At 40.9% G+C, this 20779-nt stretch overlaps 1 protein-coding gene across 5 annotated transcripts in view; it reads left to right on the top strand.

Moving 5' to 3' along the window:
* The window catches only part of PTPRQ (protein tyrosine phosphatase receptor type Q), a 356602-nt gene that overhangs the window by 239110 nt on the left and 96713 nt on the right, over positions 1-20779 (top strand). For 4 of the 5 annotated variants that reach the window (XM_068276870.1, XM_068276873.1, XM_068276872.1 and 1 more), the window contains 2 exons: positions 16131-16454; positions 19268-19389. In XM_068276870.1, the coding sequence (XP_068132971.1) occupies positions 16131-16454; positions 19268-19389 (446 nt within the window). The remainder of the gene's footprint in view (positions 1-16130; positions 16455-19267; positions 19390-20779) is intronic. The other variant, XM_068276874.1, reaches the window with a different exon arrangement.

Here is a 20779-nt window from a genome sequence, read left to right as displayed (position 1 = left end):
TGAGCACCTGTCTCAGATAGAACATCAAATTCAAGAGCGCATTGTTTATAATGGTAGTGCAGAGAAGATAAATCTAACACATATTTAAACACCATCAACTACTTTCCCAGACACACACACACACACACACACACACACACACACACACACACACACACACACACACACTAAAATATTGACTATGCATATTCTTGTCCTCGCGGGGCTTGCTGCTGCCTTTTCAACAAGAGTGAAGCTACACTTTATTGTGGTTATTTAAACACTTCCTATAAGAGCCTTCTGGCTCAGCTACCCCAAAGCAGAAAGCTTTTTAAGGTACTCAATATGTTCAGCTTCAAGAAAGCAAAGGGAAAAAAAATATGGTGCCCTTCGCCCATACCATTCCACATGGTGCCCTTCCCCCATTCTACTCCAGCCTCACCCCTTATTTATTGGAGCTGATAATGAGCACAGAGAGAGCACATAAGCATAGGGGTCCCCCTTTAGCTCTATTTGACCTTAGTTACCTTAGTTTACTAGTTCCTGAGGCCATCAACAGTGAGGAAGGAGTGCCTTGCAGAGAGAGAGGACATTGCCTCCATCTCCTCCTCAGTGCCTCACACCAACATGTACTGTAGATGGCACGGAGCTCTTCAGACTCTCCTGCTGTCAGATAAGCACCTCCACCCCAATAATCCATTCAGGAATCTTCTGGGACCCCTTACTCATTTGCCCAAAGTGTAAAATAGAGATAGGAAAGATACCGGTGGTTGCAGTAAGACTTCAGAATCTTTCTCCAGGACCTTTGTGTCCACTCCAGTATTTAAAAGACAATAATAACAATCCTCCTAATTTTCTAACCGCCTTCCCACTATATTGAAGACTAAAGAAAACTTTTCCTAGAACTAGACTAATGGGAAATATATGAAAAGTTATGGTGTCATATGCAATAATTCTTTATTCAGCAATAGAAATTCTGTCCTAGGGATGAATGTCTGAAATTAAAGCTGGTCTTCATGCCAAAAGCTAAATTCACAGTTAAAATACGGTATATCTGAAATGTTTTGCTTTCCAAAAGATTTCTAATAACCAAGTCACACAGTCCAGCCAATATAATCAGCTCTGTGCACTTATCTGTCTGCCCTATGCCACAGAGCAACACAACTAAGCCCCTCCGGTAGCCTTCTAATTTATCATTGCAGTATAGCAGTTCTCTATGAGATATTAATCTGCTTACCTTCCTGTAATCATCCTTACACATAGTTTGAGGTGTGTGTGTTTAAAATTCTGGATCAGTTGGATGCAGGCTGAGAATGTGTGTAAATTTTTTATAGCTGACACATTCAGCTATAAAATCACCTGGTTTCAGTGCCCAAACATTACAACTGGTGCTGGGTAGAAAATTCGTGCCACTCTTGAACATTACAGGACAACTTTCTTTAGGCTAGAGATAAACACTACAACCAGAGTACTGAACAATAGGCGATTCTATACAGTTGGTGCAGCTCCTTCTTTTTATGTTTAACTATTTCTCACAGAAGGTAGCGCTAACACAACCTTATGACAATACATTCAGTGCCCTAATAAGTCCCAGTCCAGACAATATATCTTGTGGTGAGTGCACAATAATCCACTGTGCTATGCTGCGTCTTCACAGTTAATTCCACCACCACACCATATGGAAACAGGCTCACCAGATAGAATGACCCCAATCAGGTCTAGTTGCACCTTGGGACACTTAGGGCCGTCCCCCACCTCCTCTGGTGACGTCTTTTTGTCCTAGATAGGTCTTCTATATATGCACCTCCATATGTATAGTAATTCCCTCAAATGGATAAAAAACTCCACATAGTGTAAAACTGTAAAAATGTATTGTACTATAAAAAGCAATTGCACTTACAATATGCTGACTTGTTAGTAGGGCGCAGAGTTTTATTACGGGCTCTCCCCCTTTTAAGCTTGGCTCCGGCTGCCGTGTCTTTCCCCTCTATGGCTGTTCCCGGTGTCCGCGTGCTCTGCAGTCACCTCCACCGCCTCGGGTTACGGCTTGGCTTCCCACGCTAGATTGTATCGTATTCTCTCACTTCCGGACCTAAGCCCCGCCCGACATGTTTCGTCATAAAAGACTCATTTTTTGCATTAAATATAATGCAAAAAACTGACCGTAAACTGGCACTTCCAACCGAGGACTGCCACAGAACCACCTGTGAATAAAACACGCGGTTAAGAATAATGCACATACCGACTTATACATTATACAAATCACTACATCATTCACATATGCATAAAAATGACATTTAGACTCTACATATAGTACATTTCAGTCTGGGAGAAATGTACATTTTATTTGTATGCATTTTACAATTTGCAGTTTTTGCGATAGTGCACTTTTAAGCCTATGGCTGCATCCGACTGAGGGCACAGTAAAAAGCCTTGCTTCACACAGTGGCAACCACAGTACAATGCAATGCAGAAGTGTGAGGAAAATTAGCATTATACAAGTCATCATGTGTCTTCACTTATGAACTTAATCATATTTTTTCTGTGTTTTTTAAGTTTTACTGAGATTAGGTACTCTGCTTACATCTGACCTATGGTGACAGCACATTTGATGACTTTTTGATATTGTCTCATCTTATGTGTGTACGTGTATTAGCAAGTACTGCCAAAATGATGTACGTGTACATTTTTGGGGGGACTCCAGAAATAATCATGTTTAACCATTTAAGCCTTCTGGACGTAGAAGCTATGTCCAGAAGGCCATGTGCGCTCCCCCGTGCCCGATCGAGCTCGTGCACGCGTGCTCCCGGCCGTAGATTGTTAGCCCAGGAATCAATTAATCGGGACATGGTGCCCTATGATTGATTCCTCTCCCCAGCAGAAAAAGTGACTGCTTCTCTCGGAAGCCTCGCTTTTTCTGCCTCTTACGTCCCCCTACATCCCTTTAAGCATACATGTTACGCGTAGAGTGACGTCATGTAAACAAACTCAAGGTTGCCATCTTGTGGCCCAAAAGAAAAACTACATCTGAATGTAAAAAAAGTAAACAAACACAGAAACAAACACAGAACATTTATATTGCACTTTTCTCCTGGCGGACTTATATAAAAAATTACTATTTACATTCCACCCTCCCAAAAATACCCAAATAAAATATTAAAAAAAAAAATTACAATAAAAAAAAAACACGTAAATATTTACCGAAGGGTCTAAACTTTTTAAATATCAATGTAAAGATGAAATATTTCTATTTATTTTTTTTTAATTATAAGCTTGTAAATAGTGATGGATGCAAAACGGAAAACATGCACTTTTATTTCCAAATAAAATATTGTCGCCATACATTGTGATAGGGACATAATTTAAATGGTGTGATACCCGGGACTATTAGGCAAATACACAATACGTGGGTTTTAATTATGGAGGCATGTATTAACTATAATGGCCGTAAACTGAGAAATAATGAATTTTTTCAAATTTTTCTTATTCTTCCTGTTAAAATGCATTTACAGTAAAGCAGCTCTTAGCAAAATGTACCCCCAAAGAAAGCCTAATTGGTGGCGGGAAAAACAAGATATAGATCAGTTAATTGTGAGAAGTAGTGATAAAGTTAAAGGCTAATGAATGGGAGGTGATAATTGCTTGGATGAATAAAGTAAAAACGACTGAAGGCTGAAGTGGTTAAACAATGCTACATTGAAGCTACATTGCCACCCCAAGCAACACTAGTCCATCCCTAACATTAGGGGCAACCTGCACAAGGGGTTGATAAAGCATCCACCTGCCTGTTTGCAGAGCACCCGAGTCCAAGGTTGTGTTCACTGTAAGTGGGGGTGAGTATGGGGGGGGGGGGGGTTGAATCTAGAAACCCCTTTCTTGTAATAATAATTGGTTTAAATGCTACATTTCCCACTGTAGCCTTATTTGAATATTCCCTCCCTACAACATTTACTGTTGTTTCACACAAATGTACCAATAGAAACCTTGAGATGAGGTGGGCGTAGTGAGAACAAGTTGTGGGTGATGACAAATGTATATGGACCTAGCAGCAGTATAACTCCAAATCAGTGGATTCACTCAGCAAAACTTTTGAATAAAGCACCGCTCTCCTTACATCAAAAATAAGGCTCCAGCTATCACAATAAACCACTTCTTAGATTAAAATTAAGCAGAAAAATCTCCCCAACAATTAAAGCAGCATGCCCTCCCTCCCAAAAAAACCCCATATCATTGTGTACACCAAACATCATAATTTTCAGTGTCTCTCCCCCACCCAAAAGACAAAAAAATATTAAGTAGAATGTCAGGATCAAACACCATAATTAGGCAGTGTTGCCTCCCCAAACATGGTTACTAATGGCCCATACTCACGGGCTACAATTGTCGCGGCAACACGCTGATGTCGCCAGGCGATTGGCGCGGTCAATCGCCTGGCGACAGTCGCCGCCGCAACTCCGCCGCAACTGTCGCTAGTCCGCGTGAGTACGCGGACTAGCGACAGCAACCTCCATTGAGGTATGTGGAGCTTCCGGCGGGGGGAGGAGGAACGTCGGCGACAGCTTCCGTCGCGCCGATGGTCCCTCTTCCGCGTGTGTACGCGGAGGGACCTGGCGAGGAGCTGTCGCCGGCCTGTCGCCCACACGTTCACATGTGCTGGCGACAGGCACAAAAAGTTGCCCATGAGTATGGGCCATAAAAGTGCCCCTCAAACAAGTAATGCTGCAGAGCTCCGCTACAATCAACATAACTAGGCAGGGGCGTAATAACAGTCCCCGGAGCCTTCCAGCAAACAAAATGATCATGGGGCTTCCTGTCTGTCATTATAGACAGCTGGAGGTGCAGATGATTCTAATTTGGTGGTTGGTGGTAAGATAGTTCTGCTAATGCTCTGCCTCAAGGCCATACATACCAGATCCTGAGCGGGACTAAATAGGTAAGCAAGACTAAATAAGATTTGGGCACCATTGCTGTCATTCTAGGCACCTTCAGTAAATATGTCAACCTATTGATGCTACTGACGGCGACGCCATAAATCCAACTCTCATAAAAATCTTGAGACTCGGTTCCTGCCTTATCAGGCATGTACAGAGAGTAAAATCTTTAATGAGCTATAAACAAGCCTGTTACTTCACTCTGAGTTTATTGCTCATTGTAGATTTTACTTTCTGGACATGCCTGATGAAGTGAGACCTTAGTACCAAGAAACGCGTTGCATATCTATGAGAGTTGTGCTTAAAGGATTAATAAAGTTACAGTTCTATATCTCATCATTTAGTTTTCCTTCTCTGTGAGGAGGTAAGTACACCTTTACCACCTTTTCTTTTTTAAACAGATTTTAAATTATTTTATTCTGTTTTGGTGCCTCTTAGGTACGTACATGTGATTTCCCTTGGACCAGCAGCAATACTCACAGCACAGTCTGCTGCCAGGATTGTCACACTTACACAACAGCACATATTTTACTCTAAATTAATTCTTTTACTTTAGTGTAATATCTCAGGTTTATAATAATTGTTAAAAACAGCTTAAACAAGGCTTTCAAAAATATGGTTTTAAAGTTGTAACTGAAAAGTAATAATCAGCAACACCAATAATCAGTTGTTATCAATCAGTTATTATTTGTTTACAAATTCATTATTTTAATTTTTTGCATTTTTCTATTTAATTTTGCATCTTTAGACAACAGCCCTCTTTTTTAGGGAATGTCTTACATGTGTGCTGTATCTACAAAGAAAGATGTTTATATCTATGATTAACTTGACATTGGGTTTAGTATGGAGGAGATAAATATAAAACCTATATGAAATATTTGTAGGCTATGTGCCTCTGGAGCCGACATTGATCACTTCATCTCGGTGGATTCCACTCTAGTAAATGAAAACAAGCTGTGCAGTAAGTATAGGATACATGGAACGACATGACCAAATTAATACCAGCTGTGGCTGGAAGCTCTGATGAGGGGTTTTTTTTTTGGTCATTCTCAAAGAATGGAAATCCAATTTGCCATGCTAAAGCAACAGTAATCCTGTTTGTATCTGTAACTCAATAGTGCATTCGTCTTAGAGAGCCGACTGCTTGAGCATACAGTTTATCAAACTAGAAAAGGCTATCGTAGAAGGTCACTCCTGGTCAGGTGAAAAGCTGTTTGCAAGCTTTGAAGTCTGACATGTTGCTATCTACATATCAGCTAATTTTCTGCCAATAATGCCGCACTTGGTATTATTTTTCTTTCAGCCAATGTAACTGCTATGGTACCTGCTGATTTCTTTACAATCTTTTACGAGTTTTACTTGAACTCCAGACAAATTTGCCTTGTGGCAACACTATATCCCCAGCATAGCCGCTGCATTAGCAGTGCACAGACAAGATTCAATGAAAAAAGGAATCCGCAAAAGGAATTCTGTAAAATATCACTTCTATTTGCTAGTGTTGTTCTCTCCACTCCCCCTCCCCTTTTTTTCCCTTACATTCTACTTAGATTATTATTTTTAAGTATGTAAAATACTTGATCAATGGGTGGATGGATATTCCTGTCAGGTAGTGATAGTAGAACTTGAGGTTTGATAAAAAATACATTTTTGGATAAAAAAAATATACCCAATAAATAAAAGGATAATTGGACTTAAGAAAACCCTCAGACCTTAATGGCTAACATGACCCCCCCCCCCCCACACACACACACACACACATACACACATGGCTAACCTTAACTACCCCACTCTGCACACCTAACTTTAACCACCCCCCATGGCTAAGCTTTAGCAATTCCCCCCCCCCCCCGGCACCACTGCCATTTCACACACAAAATATGTATAGGAGCTCGTTTAAGTGCACAAACAATGCAGCAGGACCAATGTTTGCAATAAAAAAAAAAGTTGAAAATGTATCACTAATGGAAATGTTCATGCACAGTTTTCATTAGTTTTAAAAGAACCTAGCATTTTGCTATTCACAAGTGATTGGTATCAGATTGTTGTACACTCTACAGAGACATGTATGATGCCATTGCAGGGCAAAAAAAGACTCATAGGCAAAAGCGGGGGGGGGGGGGGGGGGGTTGGGAATTACAGCTGCCCAGAATCCCCCCTCAGACCAGGGCCGGTGCAGTGTCTGGGGCCAGGCACAAGTTGAGACAACAGAATATCTGCAGGCATCCTGCAGCTCACAGCACTGCCCCCTTTCTTTCTCTGCTACAGTTGACTTTGGATGTAGCAGCAGAATGTGTATAGAGCATAGAGCAGCTCTGGGGAACTGGACAGAGTTAGGTATGAGCACAGACCCGTGCCTGCTGTGTGAATGCTTCACTTTCCCCTTCATTAGCAATATTGGCTGTCCTCATTATTATCTGTATCCAAACTGCTCCTGATCTATCCCGTTGTCGATCGGGAGCAGATCGATCGGACATTGGACATTTAGGAAATAATTGTTAGATCCTGTCCATCGGACGGATATTGCATTATATGTACCCAGCATGATGTCCTACCATATTATTATACTGTATTGTGTGTGGCTGAGGGAGACCTCTCAGGAATCCCCCCCCCCCCCCCTTGAAAATCCTGGGTTTGCCCCTGAGACTACAAGCAGAAGCATTTTGTTGCACAGGACACATTACCCCATTCAGTTAAGGCCCATGCATCATCATATATTATGATACTGTGCACATCACATGCAGTATGCTAGAACATTAGGAGGTGCACCAAAGTCAACATCTGATATTCTCATCAGCGTGCTGCGTTATAGTGTGTTATCATATTACATTGCTGTATGAACTTTTGTATGCTGTTATACTACTCTCCATTGAATATAATTGATTGTGGTTTGCATCACAGCACAGCACATAGAATGTGATTTCATATTGAGTGAGCCAAACTGAATCCCATAGCAATGGCTTCTATAATATGAATGGGCCCTCACACTTTAAATCAAACCTGTAAAGGCTTGCATAACAGTAAACTGATGGTAAGACTGTGTACTGCACACTACTCAGAAGCACAGACTTCTAACACAAACAAGTCTCTCCTATGCCTCAGTGAGTCCCTATTTTTAGCTGGACTTCCTAGTCAGAAGTCTATGCCAACACCCTCCTGTAGATGCCACACCCCTTTCTATCCCATTCCTTGCCCTTTTCAGACAGTAACAACTCATTCCATACCTCTGGGGATGTAATTTCTGCAACAATACTCACTGGTGTTCATCAGTAGAGCCCTAAATGTGACAGCACCCTGTGCTCCTGAGTAGTGTTGGGCGAACAGTGTTCGCCACTGTTCGGGTTCTGCAGAACATCACCCTGTTCGGGTGATGTTCGAGTTCGGCCGAACACCTGGTGGTGTTCGGCCAAACTGTTCGGGTTCGCCTGAACGGCTCAATGCCTGGCCGAACAGGGCCCCTGTTCAGCCGAACAGGGCCCTGTTCGGTCGAATACGGACCCCTATGGGGTCGCAGGCATAAGGGGGGAACATGCCCCGATCGCGGGGGGGGGGTTTCGGAAATTCCCCCCACCCCCTCCGCTAGCGCTCCCCCCTCTGCCCGCTTCCCCATACAAAAGTTTAAGGAAAGTAAAATAGTACCGGTGGTAGTGGCTGGCAGTGGCACTGTGAAGTGAGTGAGGAGGAGGAGTCCGGAGAGTGACGCGTTGAGGGAGGCCGGGCAGCGGGCGGTTCAGCGGTAGTACCCTTGTGGTACTTCCGCCCTTTCTCTGACCTCACGTCCTCTGCGTGATGACGCATACGAGGGTACGCGTGACGCGTACCCTCGTATGCAGAGGACGTGAGGTCAGAGAAAGGGTGGAAGTACCACAAGGGTACTACCGCTGAACCGCCCGCTGCCCGGCCTCCCTCAACGCGTCACTCTCCGGACTCCTCCTCCTCACTCACTTCACAGTGCCACTGCCAGCCACTACCACCGGTACTATTTTACTTTCCTTAAACTTTTGTATGGGGAAGCGGGCAGAGGGGGGAGCGCTAGCGGAGGGGGTGGGGGGAATTTCCGACCCCCCCCCGCGATCGGGGCATGTTTCCCCCTTATGCCTGCAACCCCATAGGGCCCCCAAAAGCGGGATGTTCGGGGAGTTCGGGGTTCGGCCCGAACATGCCGAACATCGCGGCCATGTTCGGCGAACGTTCCCGAACCCGAACATCCAGGTGTTCGCCCAACACTACTCCTGAGGAGGTAAATGTGCAAAGGAGTTGCCTAAGGTAGTAAGGATAATTCTAATATAATAATATAGGTAAGTGCAATACTTACTTCAAAATGAAGTCAAATACAATTAATCTATATTTTTATTTGCAAATTATAATGCATTTCATGGGTCTGGCCCACTTCATTAGGTATTGTGCCGAATCAGCTAAAGTCCCAGAATAGTAACATGCACTCATACCATTATGACACTTAAGCTGATTAGGCACAATGATCATGATGCATTAAACGATAGTAAAGTTGCTCTGCACCGGCATTGCACAGCAATTTTATCAGTACTATTGCCGGGGAGCATAGCGCATTAAACAATTAATGCTGTACGGGTTACTGGGGTAACATGCACACTACCATGGTAATGAGTGGCATAACACACAACCCAGTAACATGCATATCGCTAATGGGTTAACGGGCGGTGCTCCCCTGGCGTTAGTTCAGGTAACATTGATGTGCACTGTCTGTGCATGAAGACTTTATAGCCGTTTAGTGCATCAGGGCCAATATGTGAAGAAATGGGTCAGACCCGCAAAATTAGTTGTAACTTGCCAATACAACTCCTAATATACAGTAAGAGATCCAATGCAAAAGTACAGTATAGAGTTTCAGAAACAGGTTAATGCTGAAAAGTTCAAGTGCTGTGCTAGGGCTGCGCCAGATATAGATTTTTTATTAACATATTTGTAGGAAACGGTACTCCCAGCCACCTAGGATAGACCCAATCGCAGTCCACTCAAACTAGATCTAATTCTAAGATGCTTGCGTGACACTTGCTTAGCAATTCAAATGTACATCTAGTATTTCATAACTTTAGCAATTTGTTTGCTTATCTAGTATTTCAAAATGGAGTGTCGGCATAGATAAAATAATCATTGGTATGGAGCCAATCTCAGTCCAGTCCCAAATATATCTCACATTATGGACAGGTATAAGAAGAGTTCAGTTTAATAGAAAGTGTAGGATGTATAGTTCCCTACAGTGTCCATGTGTGCTCACCCAATCTGGTGTAAAATCCTTGGTGGCAATAGCAGAGTCCAAAACTGGTATGGCAGTCCATGTGGCACAGCAGAAACTGCTCCCATGCACAAAGTGATGCACCCATCGTTAAAGAGAATTTGTATTGTTAAAATCACACAAAAGTAAACATACCAGTGCGTTAGGGGACATCTCCTATTACCCTCTGTCACAATTTCGCCGCTCCTCGCCGCATTAAAAGTGGTTAAAAACAGTTTTAAAAAGTTTGTTTATAAACAAACAAAATGGCCACCAAAACAGGAAGTAGGTTGATGTACAGAATGTCCACACATAGAAAATACATTCATACACAAGCAGGCTGTATACACCTTTCCTTTTGAATCTCAAGAGATCATTTGTGTGTTTCTTTCCCCCTGCAGCTATCTTCCACTGAAGTGTCAGGCTGTTTCTTCCTGCAGAGTGCAGACAGCTCTGCCTGTATGTAATTCCTCAGTATGTGAAAGCACAGCCAGCTCAGAGGAGGATTTATCTAGCTTGTAAAAGATAAGAGAGAAGAGAGAAGCTGCCCTAATCTAAATAATAGACAGGCAGTGTGCAGAGAGGGGCCTGGAGGGGGGAGATGCATCACAGAACCACAACACTGAAGAACTTGGCAGCCTTCCAGACACAGGCCGACAAGTCTGACAAGAGAGAGATAAGTTGATTTATTACAGAGATGGTGATAGTAGAACGTGCTGCAGTAAGCCAGAACACATTAGAATAGCTTTTGGAACTTGTAGGATGATAAAAAACAGGATGCAATTTTTGTTACGGAGTCTCTTTAAGCTGCCAGTATGGCCTGGATTACGCAAACATGTTTCGCCTTACACAGGCATCATCAGGGTCTGGTCTGGCCCTGTTTTCTCTCCCTGATTCTGTTTTCCCTATGCTCTTTTTACCCCTATTTATATGTCAATTATAACTTATTCATACAGGGTTCCTACATACACTGCTACAATTATAAGGCTCTTGCTTCCGGTGCTCTCCCTTTTCTTCTTTCCTCTCTAAAGTGCTTTGCGCTAAGACAGTAAAGCAGGCTATATGGTTGGGTTGATAAGGTACATCATCATCATAATCTACAAAACAAATATCACAGAAACTGTTCTTATGTAAACCCCACATACCTATAGAGCTTTTAGCTAGCAACACTAGAAAGCTTTTCAGAGGTCTCTCATCACAGCTTGTGCAAAAAAAAGCCTTGTTTACTAGCTGTTTGTAACAGTTTGTGTCAGTGTCAATGCTAGAGGCTAAAGCTATACCATATAGCTAGGTTACAAATCCCTGTCACTATTCACAGAGGAATGATTTACTGTTTGTTTCTGCCCTGCTTGCTTTCTCACAGAACATATGAGAACAGCCGAGGGATTTTTAGATACAGAGAAGTATCTGTAAGAGGGACCTGTACTTTTTCCTGACTTGGATTCCCCCCCCCCCCCCTTTTCAAAATGAGATTTCCCTGACAGTAAACTGCTTACTTTACACTGCAAGGCAGAGAGAGGGACACAGGATCAGGCACACAGACAGAGCTTCAGATGATGATTATTTACACACATTTGAGGCTATATTTCTGCTTTCTATCATTCTGAACACATTTTACTCACAGGGTTACAGCCAGTGAACATTGTTTCTGTATGCTGGATGTGTGGACACAGTTCTCCATAATACTGCCTACAGTGAAAACTGTTCCCTGTAAATGTCATATTCTCTTCACATAAAAAATAAAAGATGAAAAAAGCCTTTGTATTGCTATTTGCTAGTAATTACTGGAAATATATGTGGCATTTCGAATTTAAGTTAACTTTGATAGTTGTCCTTTAAGCATGCTTTGGCAAGATGGCATAAATGTGGAGTGGTTAGAGAAATTTTTCTGTGACCTTTATAAAAACTTAGCAGTTGATAATAGTTTTTTTCTCATCTCAAATTTGAACCTTAGTTTGTGTTGTTGATTCCAGGGCATGCTTCTCTCAATCATGAGTGTCTGTCTGTTTTAACTAGTAGGTCAAGACTCTAGAACGTATATTAACAATGTGTAATCCATTCTTGGCAGCTGCTGTGCCCTGTCTCTGCGTCATTACATTTTGATCATATTATATTGCTGCTTGCCCTGTATGTTTGAAAACAATATTTTCTTTTCACATTCATTTAACTAAAGACTCTACTTTAGAATTTTAATAAAGATAAAAAATTGCCCCAGGGAGCTGAAGACCAAGAGTTAGTAAGTTTCAGAAAGCCAGATAATTGGGCGCCTCGTATCATTCATCTGTACTTTTGTGTTGAGTGAACTGTATATTTACTCATTTCTTATAATTATTTCAGGAAGCGTTCATAGCATTATTCATAATATCACTGGTAATGAGCATTCATCTATTGAGAAGTCATCTGGGAAGTGGCTACGTTTTCTCTGAAATAGAATCGCTTGGGTGTTAAAGGCAATAGTGCAGCTGTTATATGGCAGAGCGAGCTGCTTAAAGTAAATGGAAAACTTTTTGCAATTAACTGCCAAAACCACAGGCTGGTGATCTAATACACATGATCTGTGTGTGTAAATATGCACATAACAATGTGTCAGCTTTTTCTTGTTTCATGGAGAATTAGTGAGCTAGTGTTGGAAGGGCACACCAGTAATTACTTGGAAAAGCACTATGGGTAAGCGGTAAAAGTTTTATTTACTATGAATCTATACAGACGGGTGTAATTGTCCCTAAATACATCTAAAAGACTTCAATACAGGACTTTTAGTCATAGGTTATGTAATTGTTTAAGTGCATATTGATTATTTCTGTCATATTTTTATTTTTGTTAAAGCAAAGAGAGGACCTAGTAAAGAACACCATACATGCCAAAGACTTAAACCTTATTTACAGTATTACAGTATCTGATTGTATGTGGCTGGGGGCTCAGGTAGGTGGGTGCTGCAGGGTTAACCAGAGAGCCCACACACCATCAGAAACTGTAAGTGCACATTTTATTCTACAAAATAAAGTTTACTTTTTTGGCATGGTTTGTGGTCTTCACTTGATTTTCTTCTTGCGCCAGTACAATACTCTGCGGGAATCATTGAAGCAGGTTCTGGAATTGGTGCACCCAAAAGGCAGGCTTAGACCACTTTTTATTGGGCAGTTCGGCCTCACGTCTGACCGCCACAGAGTGCCTTCTCTCATATGAAATTTAATGCAGCCAAATTGCAGCATTTACAACCTCAGGTGTATCAGCATTTGACATGAGCTGCGGATACCTGGCAGCAAAAAAATGTATCTCGTTACTTCTGATCATGGCCACACTTAGAAGTGGGACTCAGTGTGTTGGTCGTTTCTCCATTGCCCTTTCCGAGCACTAGCAAGCACCCAGCCAATGCACAGCTGACAGGCAGAGGATTCACCGTCTCCCATGTGAAAGAGGATGCCCTAGTAACATCCCCACTTCATGAAACTGGGGCAGCACTCATGTTCTTCTCTGTACATATGGTTTAATTTCAATTTTTCTACATTCTCTTGGTGACATTTCTCAGATGCCTTGTTCCTGCTACAGGTGGAAATCAGGACAGGAAATATCAAAAAATATTAGGTTGTCTTAGTTTTAGTCTTCTTATTTAAAATATTTTCGTCTGTGAAGCGTATTAAAGCACAAAAGTGCTTCCCTTTCGGAAGATTTCAATTACTTTCTTTCTATCCCTCTCTGAGGTTGGACAAGAATGAATCAAGGGTTCACATACACTTTCAATTTCTTTTTGGAATTGTTTAGTTGCTGAGCCCAAAATATGAATTCCCCCACACAGCCATTCTAAAGAGCATAGAGGATCAATTGAACATGTTCCTAATGTTAGATTGTAATATGAGGTAAGGGAAATAGAAAAGTGGCGTTGTTAATGTCTTTTTTTTTTTTTAAAGACTATTTGCCTGGCTGTTGTGCTGATTATCTTCCTTCAGTCCATTCAGAATTACTTCAAGTGGTCTGAGTCATTCATACTAAGATAGCTGCATGCTTATTAAAATTGTATGCATCAAACAGTGCGGTAAGCAAAAGACCAGCTGGCAAATAGCAACCCACCCTCCAAATGATGTTTAGCCTAGGCAATGATAGCATGCAGCTTTCTGCCCCAGAAGGCTCTGGGAGATAAAACGACATTCCTGCTCACTACACAGATAGGGAAAAAAACATCCCACAGTGACTCACCATGCCAGCATTAAAATCCTGGCATCACTGAAAAAATGTAAGCATGCAAATTAGGATGATGTAAGATTTCACAATGGGCATACATTGAATTAATCATTTATAAATGAATATTGTAAAAAGAAGCCATTATATTCATTAAGCTATAAACAGTAAAGAGCCTCTTTAGGTGCAACCCTAAGCTACTTGAGCACAAACATTGCCAATAACAACAAAAACAGGAAATTACAAATCTAAATTGCATTATTGTGAGCTGGGTTCACATCTGAAATGGAAAGTTACCTGTGTTCCTCATCCCTGAGTTCATACTCAGATAATGTTTTCAGTCATAGAGTGTCCCATTTAAAAATGGTGAAAGCTGAAGACATCTATAGGCGTACTTTAAACTTTTTTTATGGTGTGAAGAATAAGGGAGTGTGCGGGCTGTGTTTACCTCTGTACTGTCAGTCTCAGCTCTTCCCCAGCCTCCTGCATAGCTCCGGTACCCGCCCGCGTCCCTTCCCTCCAACCAGCGGGGAGGGAAGGGACACGGGCGGGGACCGGAGCTATGCAGAAGGCGGGGGGAGCAGCAGACTGACAGTACAGAGATAAACACTGCCATCGGCTGTGCGGCTGTGATTTATGGGTGATCGCAGAGCACAGGGGGGGGCTTGGGGGGGATCTGGATAGCAACAGAGGCTGGGCTGTATAGGCAGACCCAGCCTCTGTATGCGGATTTCATTGTCAGAACCCCACCTCGGGCTCTCTTTAAGTAGTTTACTTTGCCTCGAGACTAGGCAACCATTATATAATCTTTAGAGGAATTTCGAAGTATGGAATGCCACCTAGATAGGTCACTCTTTAGATTGCTCTCTCGTGATCAAATCCACCTGTGGTGGCTTCCATTGTGTCTCTCTCCAATTGGGAGTGAACTGGGAGGAAAACTACAGAACTAGTTGAGGACAAGAGGGTAGCACTGCAAGACACAATAATTTTATAATATGTAAGCCTTTTTAAGGAAACTTTCCAGTGGACCAGTATTTAAAATGCAGTTTTTCTAGATAATGTTATAAAGCACAAAGTTAATTTCCATCTGAGCAATTAAATGATTATATGTGGAGAACAAGTAGGCTGCTGGCGACAGTCTTCAGTTATGAGTAACTTCCTTTGAACTATGTGGTCAGGTAAGGCAGAGCCAGGTAGCATTAGACACAATTTAGTGCTTGGTGTGTATTATGCTGCATTTTGATAAGGCAACATGTAGTTATTCCAAAAGAAGCAGTTCTGACACATTTCATTATTTGAAAGTACAATTGTTGAACAGCACGTGCAGTAAATCATGCCAGCTAGCCTAATTACAATTAATACACAGAAACAACTTTGTATTCAACTTTGTATTCACTTTGTCCATTGCACTTCTTTAAACTGAATAAGCCAAAGTTGGAAATTATAAATTGCACTGAGTTACGTCTTCAAACAATATGCTATTTGTTATGTTACGCGTGATATTAATTACATACCATGTTTTAAATTAGTATTAAAAATCAGTACATTAAATAGCCTGTTTTTTATTTGCCATCAATAACTGTTTGAATATATAAGTGAATGGAGTATTTGTATCATTGTTGTGGAAGTGGTTACTTTACCAGTTCCCTGTACTGGTAGGACAGAGCGACAGCTAGTTTCCTAGCCATTTGTATTGATTAGGGAATTACATGGATGACATTGTAAATCTATCTAGTTATACAAAAGAATTGTTTTTTGTATCAAATATTTTATTGTTTTTATTTTCCTTTTAGTCCCCAGTGCTCCACGGCATGTTACTTGTTTAAGTGTTGACTCTACTAGTGTCACACTTCAGTGGAGTAGACCAGACCAGACAAATGGGTACTTAAAGAACTACAAAATCACAGTTCAACTTCTTTCTGCTGAATGTTATGACTTGAACTTCCTTATATGCATTGAGACCAGCCAAGACTTCTACTCATATGGAGATAATACTGTGGAGAAGACAATAAAGGCATTAAAAAAATACAGATGGTATAGATTTAAAATTAGTGCTAGTACAGGTGCTGGATATGGCGCCTCCTCACCGTGGATTAAGGTTCAAACGTTATCTGGTCGTAAGTCAACACTTTTTTTTAATAAATACCAGCTAACTAACTAATGAACTAGTTAACTAACTAACTAACTAACTAACTAAATATATTTGGAGAGTAACAGAACTAATAAATGTACTTTAATATGAAATAAGCACTGTCAAGAAATAAAACCAAGCTAAAAATGAAAATATAAAAAGTAAAGTTTAATATATATAATCATTATTTAAATATAAGTCTGAAATAAGTGGCTAGCATGAATGTTATTTAAAAAAAAATCCCCCCAAACTGACCTTCTATATTTAAATGTCTTTCATGCAGGTACATCAGAAGTAATTCTTTATTCTTTATTCCTGGGGTGTTTTGGGTGAAAATGATTTTTAATGCTTTTGACCCATACACCTATTTCCTATTTGCTTTCCACCTGTCTATACACAATGATAATGGTTGCCAGGTTAAACCATGCGTGGTAGTTTATACAACAGTCTTGTGTCTCATGTTGCTCCCAGAAACACAATCTGCCAGTTACTATTGCAGAATATTTTGGAATGTTAGACAGTTTGGAATGTAACTGTTGTCAACAGTGATGTGAGCACACCTCTTCCCTTTTTCTGGATGACCCAGAGTGCTGTCTAAAAATGCACCGGTGACCACACTCCTATCTCTATATCCATCTTTTCTCTCAAAATGTCAGATGTATACCTTTATTATTTTAAAAAATATGCTCTATAAAGGGAGCAACACAACTTGATTATATGATGAAAGCTAAGGAGCTAATAATCTGAATGTATGTGTCAAAATGAAAAGAAGATCCAAATATAAAGCCTCCTAAATTAAAATAAAATAATATTTTTTTTAACTTTCTGTAACAGTTCAGGCTTGTCCTCTTCTAGCTACTTACAAACTTTGGGGTTTAATTAATTAATGGCGTCACCAACCAATAGGAAAGGTCTGGAGCTCAACTCCTTTTACTTACACTTTGATATTTTTTTTTTTACTTTTTTTTTGCTGATTAGTTTAACAGTTCCTTCACATTGGAGGCTACCTGTGATCATACATTTTTATAGTCTCTATTTTTTGGGTTTGAGAAACAATTGTTTTAAATGCACAAAAGCAAAAAAAAAAAAAAGAAACAAAAGTAGGAAAAAAAATCCAAGAAACTGAGAATCTGCTTGCAGTGTTTTTGGAAGTCATCTCGGCTTAGCTGTGAAATAATGACATAATATCATATTATGCACTGGTATTAGGAGTTGTACTCAGCTTGACTTCCTGTGTGCTTTTTCAAGCTCAAAGCCTAAATGATTGGTTCACCAGATCCTCTGCACAGCGAGCACACTTTACAGCTACTCTAGTATCAGGACACAGATGAATTGCAAAGATGACCCTGACCTCTATAAGACCTACATTCCTGCACAGGGATGGAAGCATGTTAATCAGGAATATATGCTTGTTAGTTACAGTAAATGCATTATTGTGGTAACCAGGACAAAAGCTCTCAAGAGCGGAAGTGATTGGATTATAATAGGAAATATTTTTCATCCATATTTAGGCCATTGTTATGATTTATAAGCGTTATGCCGATGTCTGAGTCACAGTTCTAACACACAAGGAAAAAGCTCATGTACTTGCTGCTCGCTGCTTTTTAAACAAAGCTGAGACCTTTTGAAGCAAATTTTCATGTAATAATTATATCCTTCGTTCAAGATCGGAGCACATAACAGCAACTAATATTTATTATGTAAATGTAACTAACTTAAATACATATAAAAACACATATTATATATAAAACACATGCTAAATATACTCAAATATAAACCTACCCATAATGCCTCCCTTCCCCCCCACACACACACACACTTAGCACACATCTAGTTTGTCCAACCAATATTGAACATTATTGTTTGTATCATTATTAAGCAATAAATATTGTATCATTTCTTATAACTTATCAGGACATACTTGAACATCATTGAACAAAAAGAGATAGATGCATGTAGGAAGGAGAACAGTAGGACAGCTTCACTTTGTTCATATATCCAATCAGGTGCATGAGCGTATAAGCCCCCCCCCCCCAAAAAAAAAATACATTAATGCCCACCTTTATAGGCTGCAACATATGTATATGGCTATTTCTCTCCAATTATCATAGACCTGAATGATTTGCAGTGCCAAGTTTAAAAGCTTATGAAACTTCATGCTGCTCTATAGTAAAGATACCCATACACTCATCGATTTCTGCCATCGATATACGGCTGATTCAACCACTCTGATCAAATCGGCTAGAAATCAGTGCAGTAGGCACCATGATTGATCGACCGATTGATTTCTGGCCGAAATCGATCGATTTACTTGATTGGTCCGGACAGATAATCTAGGTCGATCAGCTGCTGGAAGCAGATTGATGGTCCATAGCGTTGCATTGGATTGAATAGTGCAAGGCTGCATTTCAATGGATTTTCAATAGATTTCATACTGAAATATATTGGACATCTGTTCTTAGTGTGTGGCACACATCATATAGATTCCTGTCAGGTTCAACCTGACAGGAATCTATCTTATGGTTGAATCTGCGGGAAATCTATAAGTGTATGGGTACCTTTAGATTTGCATCTGGTTGGCTGGTTTCTGCCTCCTTGTGGTATTTATGAAAGCCTGTGTTTTCATTTTTTATCTCAAGTAATCTGAATTTCCACCCTTCAAAACCAAATGAACACAAACTAAAAACATGTTTGTCATTGTAATGTCTTTGTAATGTTTAAGAGAATTTTATGACACTAGAGTGTCATCAATTAAAAGTGTAATAAAGTAATGTAACCTTTGATTTCCATTTGCTATAGCTGCTGAAGGACCTCCACAAAATATTATTGCTGTTGCTACGTCTCCCCAGAGTCTGAATATCAGCTGGAGTGGACCATATATTATAACTGGACCAACATCGTACCTAATCAACATCTCCTCGGTAAGACAGACACACGTATCAACAGCTAACATTGCATTCTTTACATAAACTCCTGAAGTATAGGAAAGGTACAACCTGAGGCATTTGCGCTTAGAGAGGCATAATCTAGAGTTGAGTTGTGCATTATCAGATTCTGGGGGCTTATCTTTGAGTGAAGTATCACTGTTGCTGGGAAACATGCAGCTGCCCAATACAGCACAGGGATTTAAACTAATGTGGTTATTAGAGAAGTTAAAAAAAAACTCTTGGAAAAACTCCAGAAACTATTATTCAAGTCCAAGTTACCAAACATAAACAATGGCAATTTACCATAAGGCAAAGCATGCCCAAAATATTATTTTACACTAGGCTGAACTGGTCAGATTTGGCCATATGGGTGGGGTAGTGGCAGGATTATAGTTGTATGAAACTCATAATTGCATCCCTGCTATAAATCAAGCAAAAGAGGCAGCTCACATAGGCCAACCAGCTGGCTCTGTTGATATGCTTAATATTATATTATGCTCCTTATTTACACTAGATTTTAAGACGTTCGCAGGGCCCCCTCTCCTTGTGTATCATACTTGATTGTGCACCCCACCCACAGAATAATGCAACATAATGTACACTCTGTGCTAGTTATGTTCCTACCATCCCTTAATCCACACTAACTTCTCACCATGATGCACTCTATACTGTGTTTCAAGGGAAACATATTTATGTACAGTGCCAAATACACAAATAAATATGCTGTGTTGTTTTTCTTCTTTCTTTGCCTGAAAAAGTTAATATTCATGTGATGCAAGTGACAGTTTTTCTTCAGTCAGGAGTCCATGACCCAGTCGGACTATAGCGCCCCTCGCTGATAAGGAATTACAGCCATAAAATACTTTCCTGGTAGAGAAATGGGCATCTGAGAGAAGGGGATAGATAAAAAAAGGTCAATAGTTTATATATTTTAGCACGCTGAGACACTGGACAGACTGTTTAATTGAGCTGAGACAAAACAATAAATCTATTATTATTTTTTTTACATTTAAAGAGAGTCTGAAGAAAATAATAAATCTTGCTTCAGACCTCATAGTTAGCAGGGGCATGTGTGCCCCTGCTAAAACGCCGCTATCCCGCGGCTTAACGGGGGTCCCTTCACCCCCAAATCCCCTCCGTACATCGCGGAATCTCTTCCGCATTGGGGCAGGGCTAACCGCCGCAGCCCTGCCTCCCGCGCGTCTATCAGACGCATACCTCCGCCTCTCCCCCGCCCCTCTCAGTCTTCCTTCACTGAGAGGGGCGGGGGAGGGGCGGGGGAGAGGCGGCGATGCGCGTCTGATAGACGCGCTGAGAGGCAGGGCTGCAGCCGTTAGCCCTGCCTCCAGGAAGAGCAAAATTTACGACCAATTTGGTCGTTGAT

Source organism: Hyperolius riggenbachi, chromosome 3, assembly GCF_040937935.1.
Source record: "Hyperolius riggenbachi isolate aHypRig1 chromosome 3, aHypRig1.pri, whole genome shotgun sequence".
NCBI lineage: Eukaryota > Metazoa > Chordata > Amphibia > Anura > Hyperoliidae > Hyperolius > Hyperolius riggenbachi.
The sequence above is the reverse complement of the archived record's forward strand: the minus strand, read 5'-3'. Positions and strand labels throughout refer to the sequence as shown.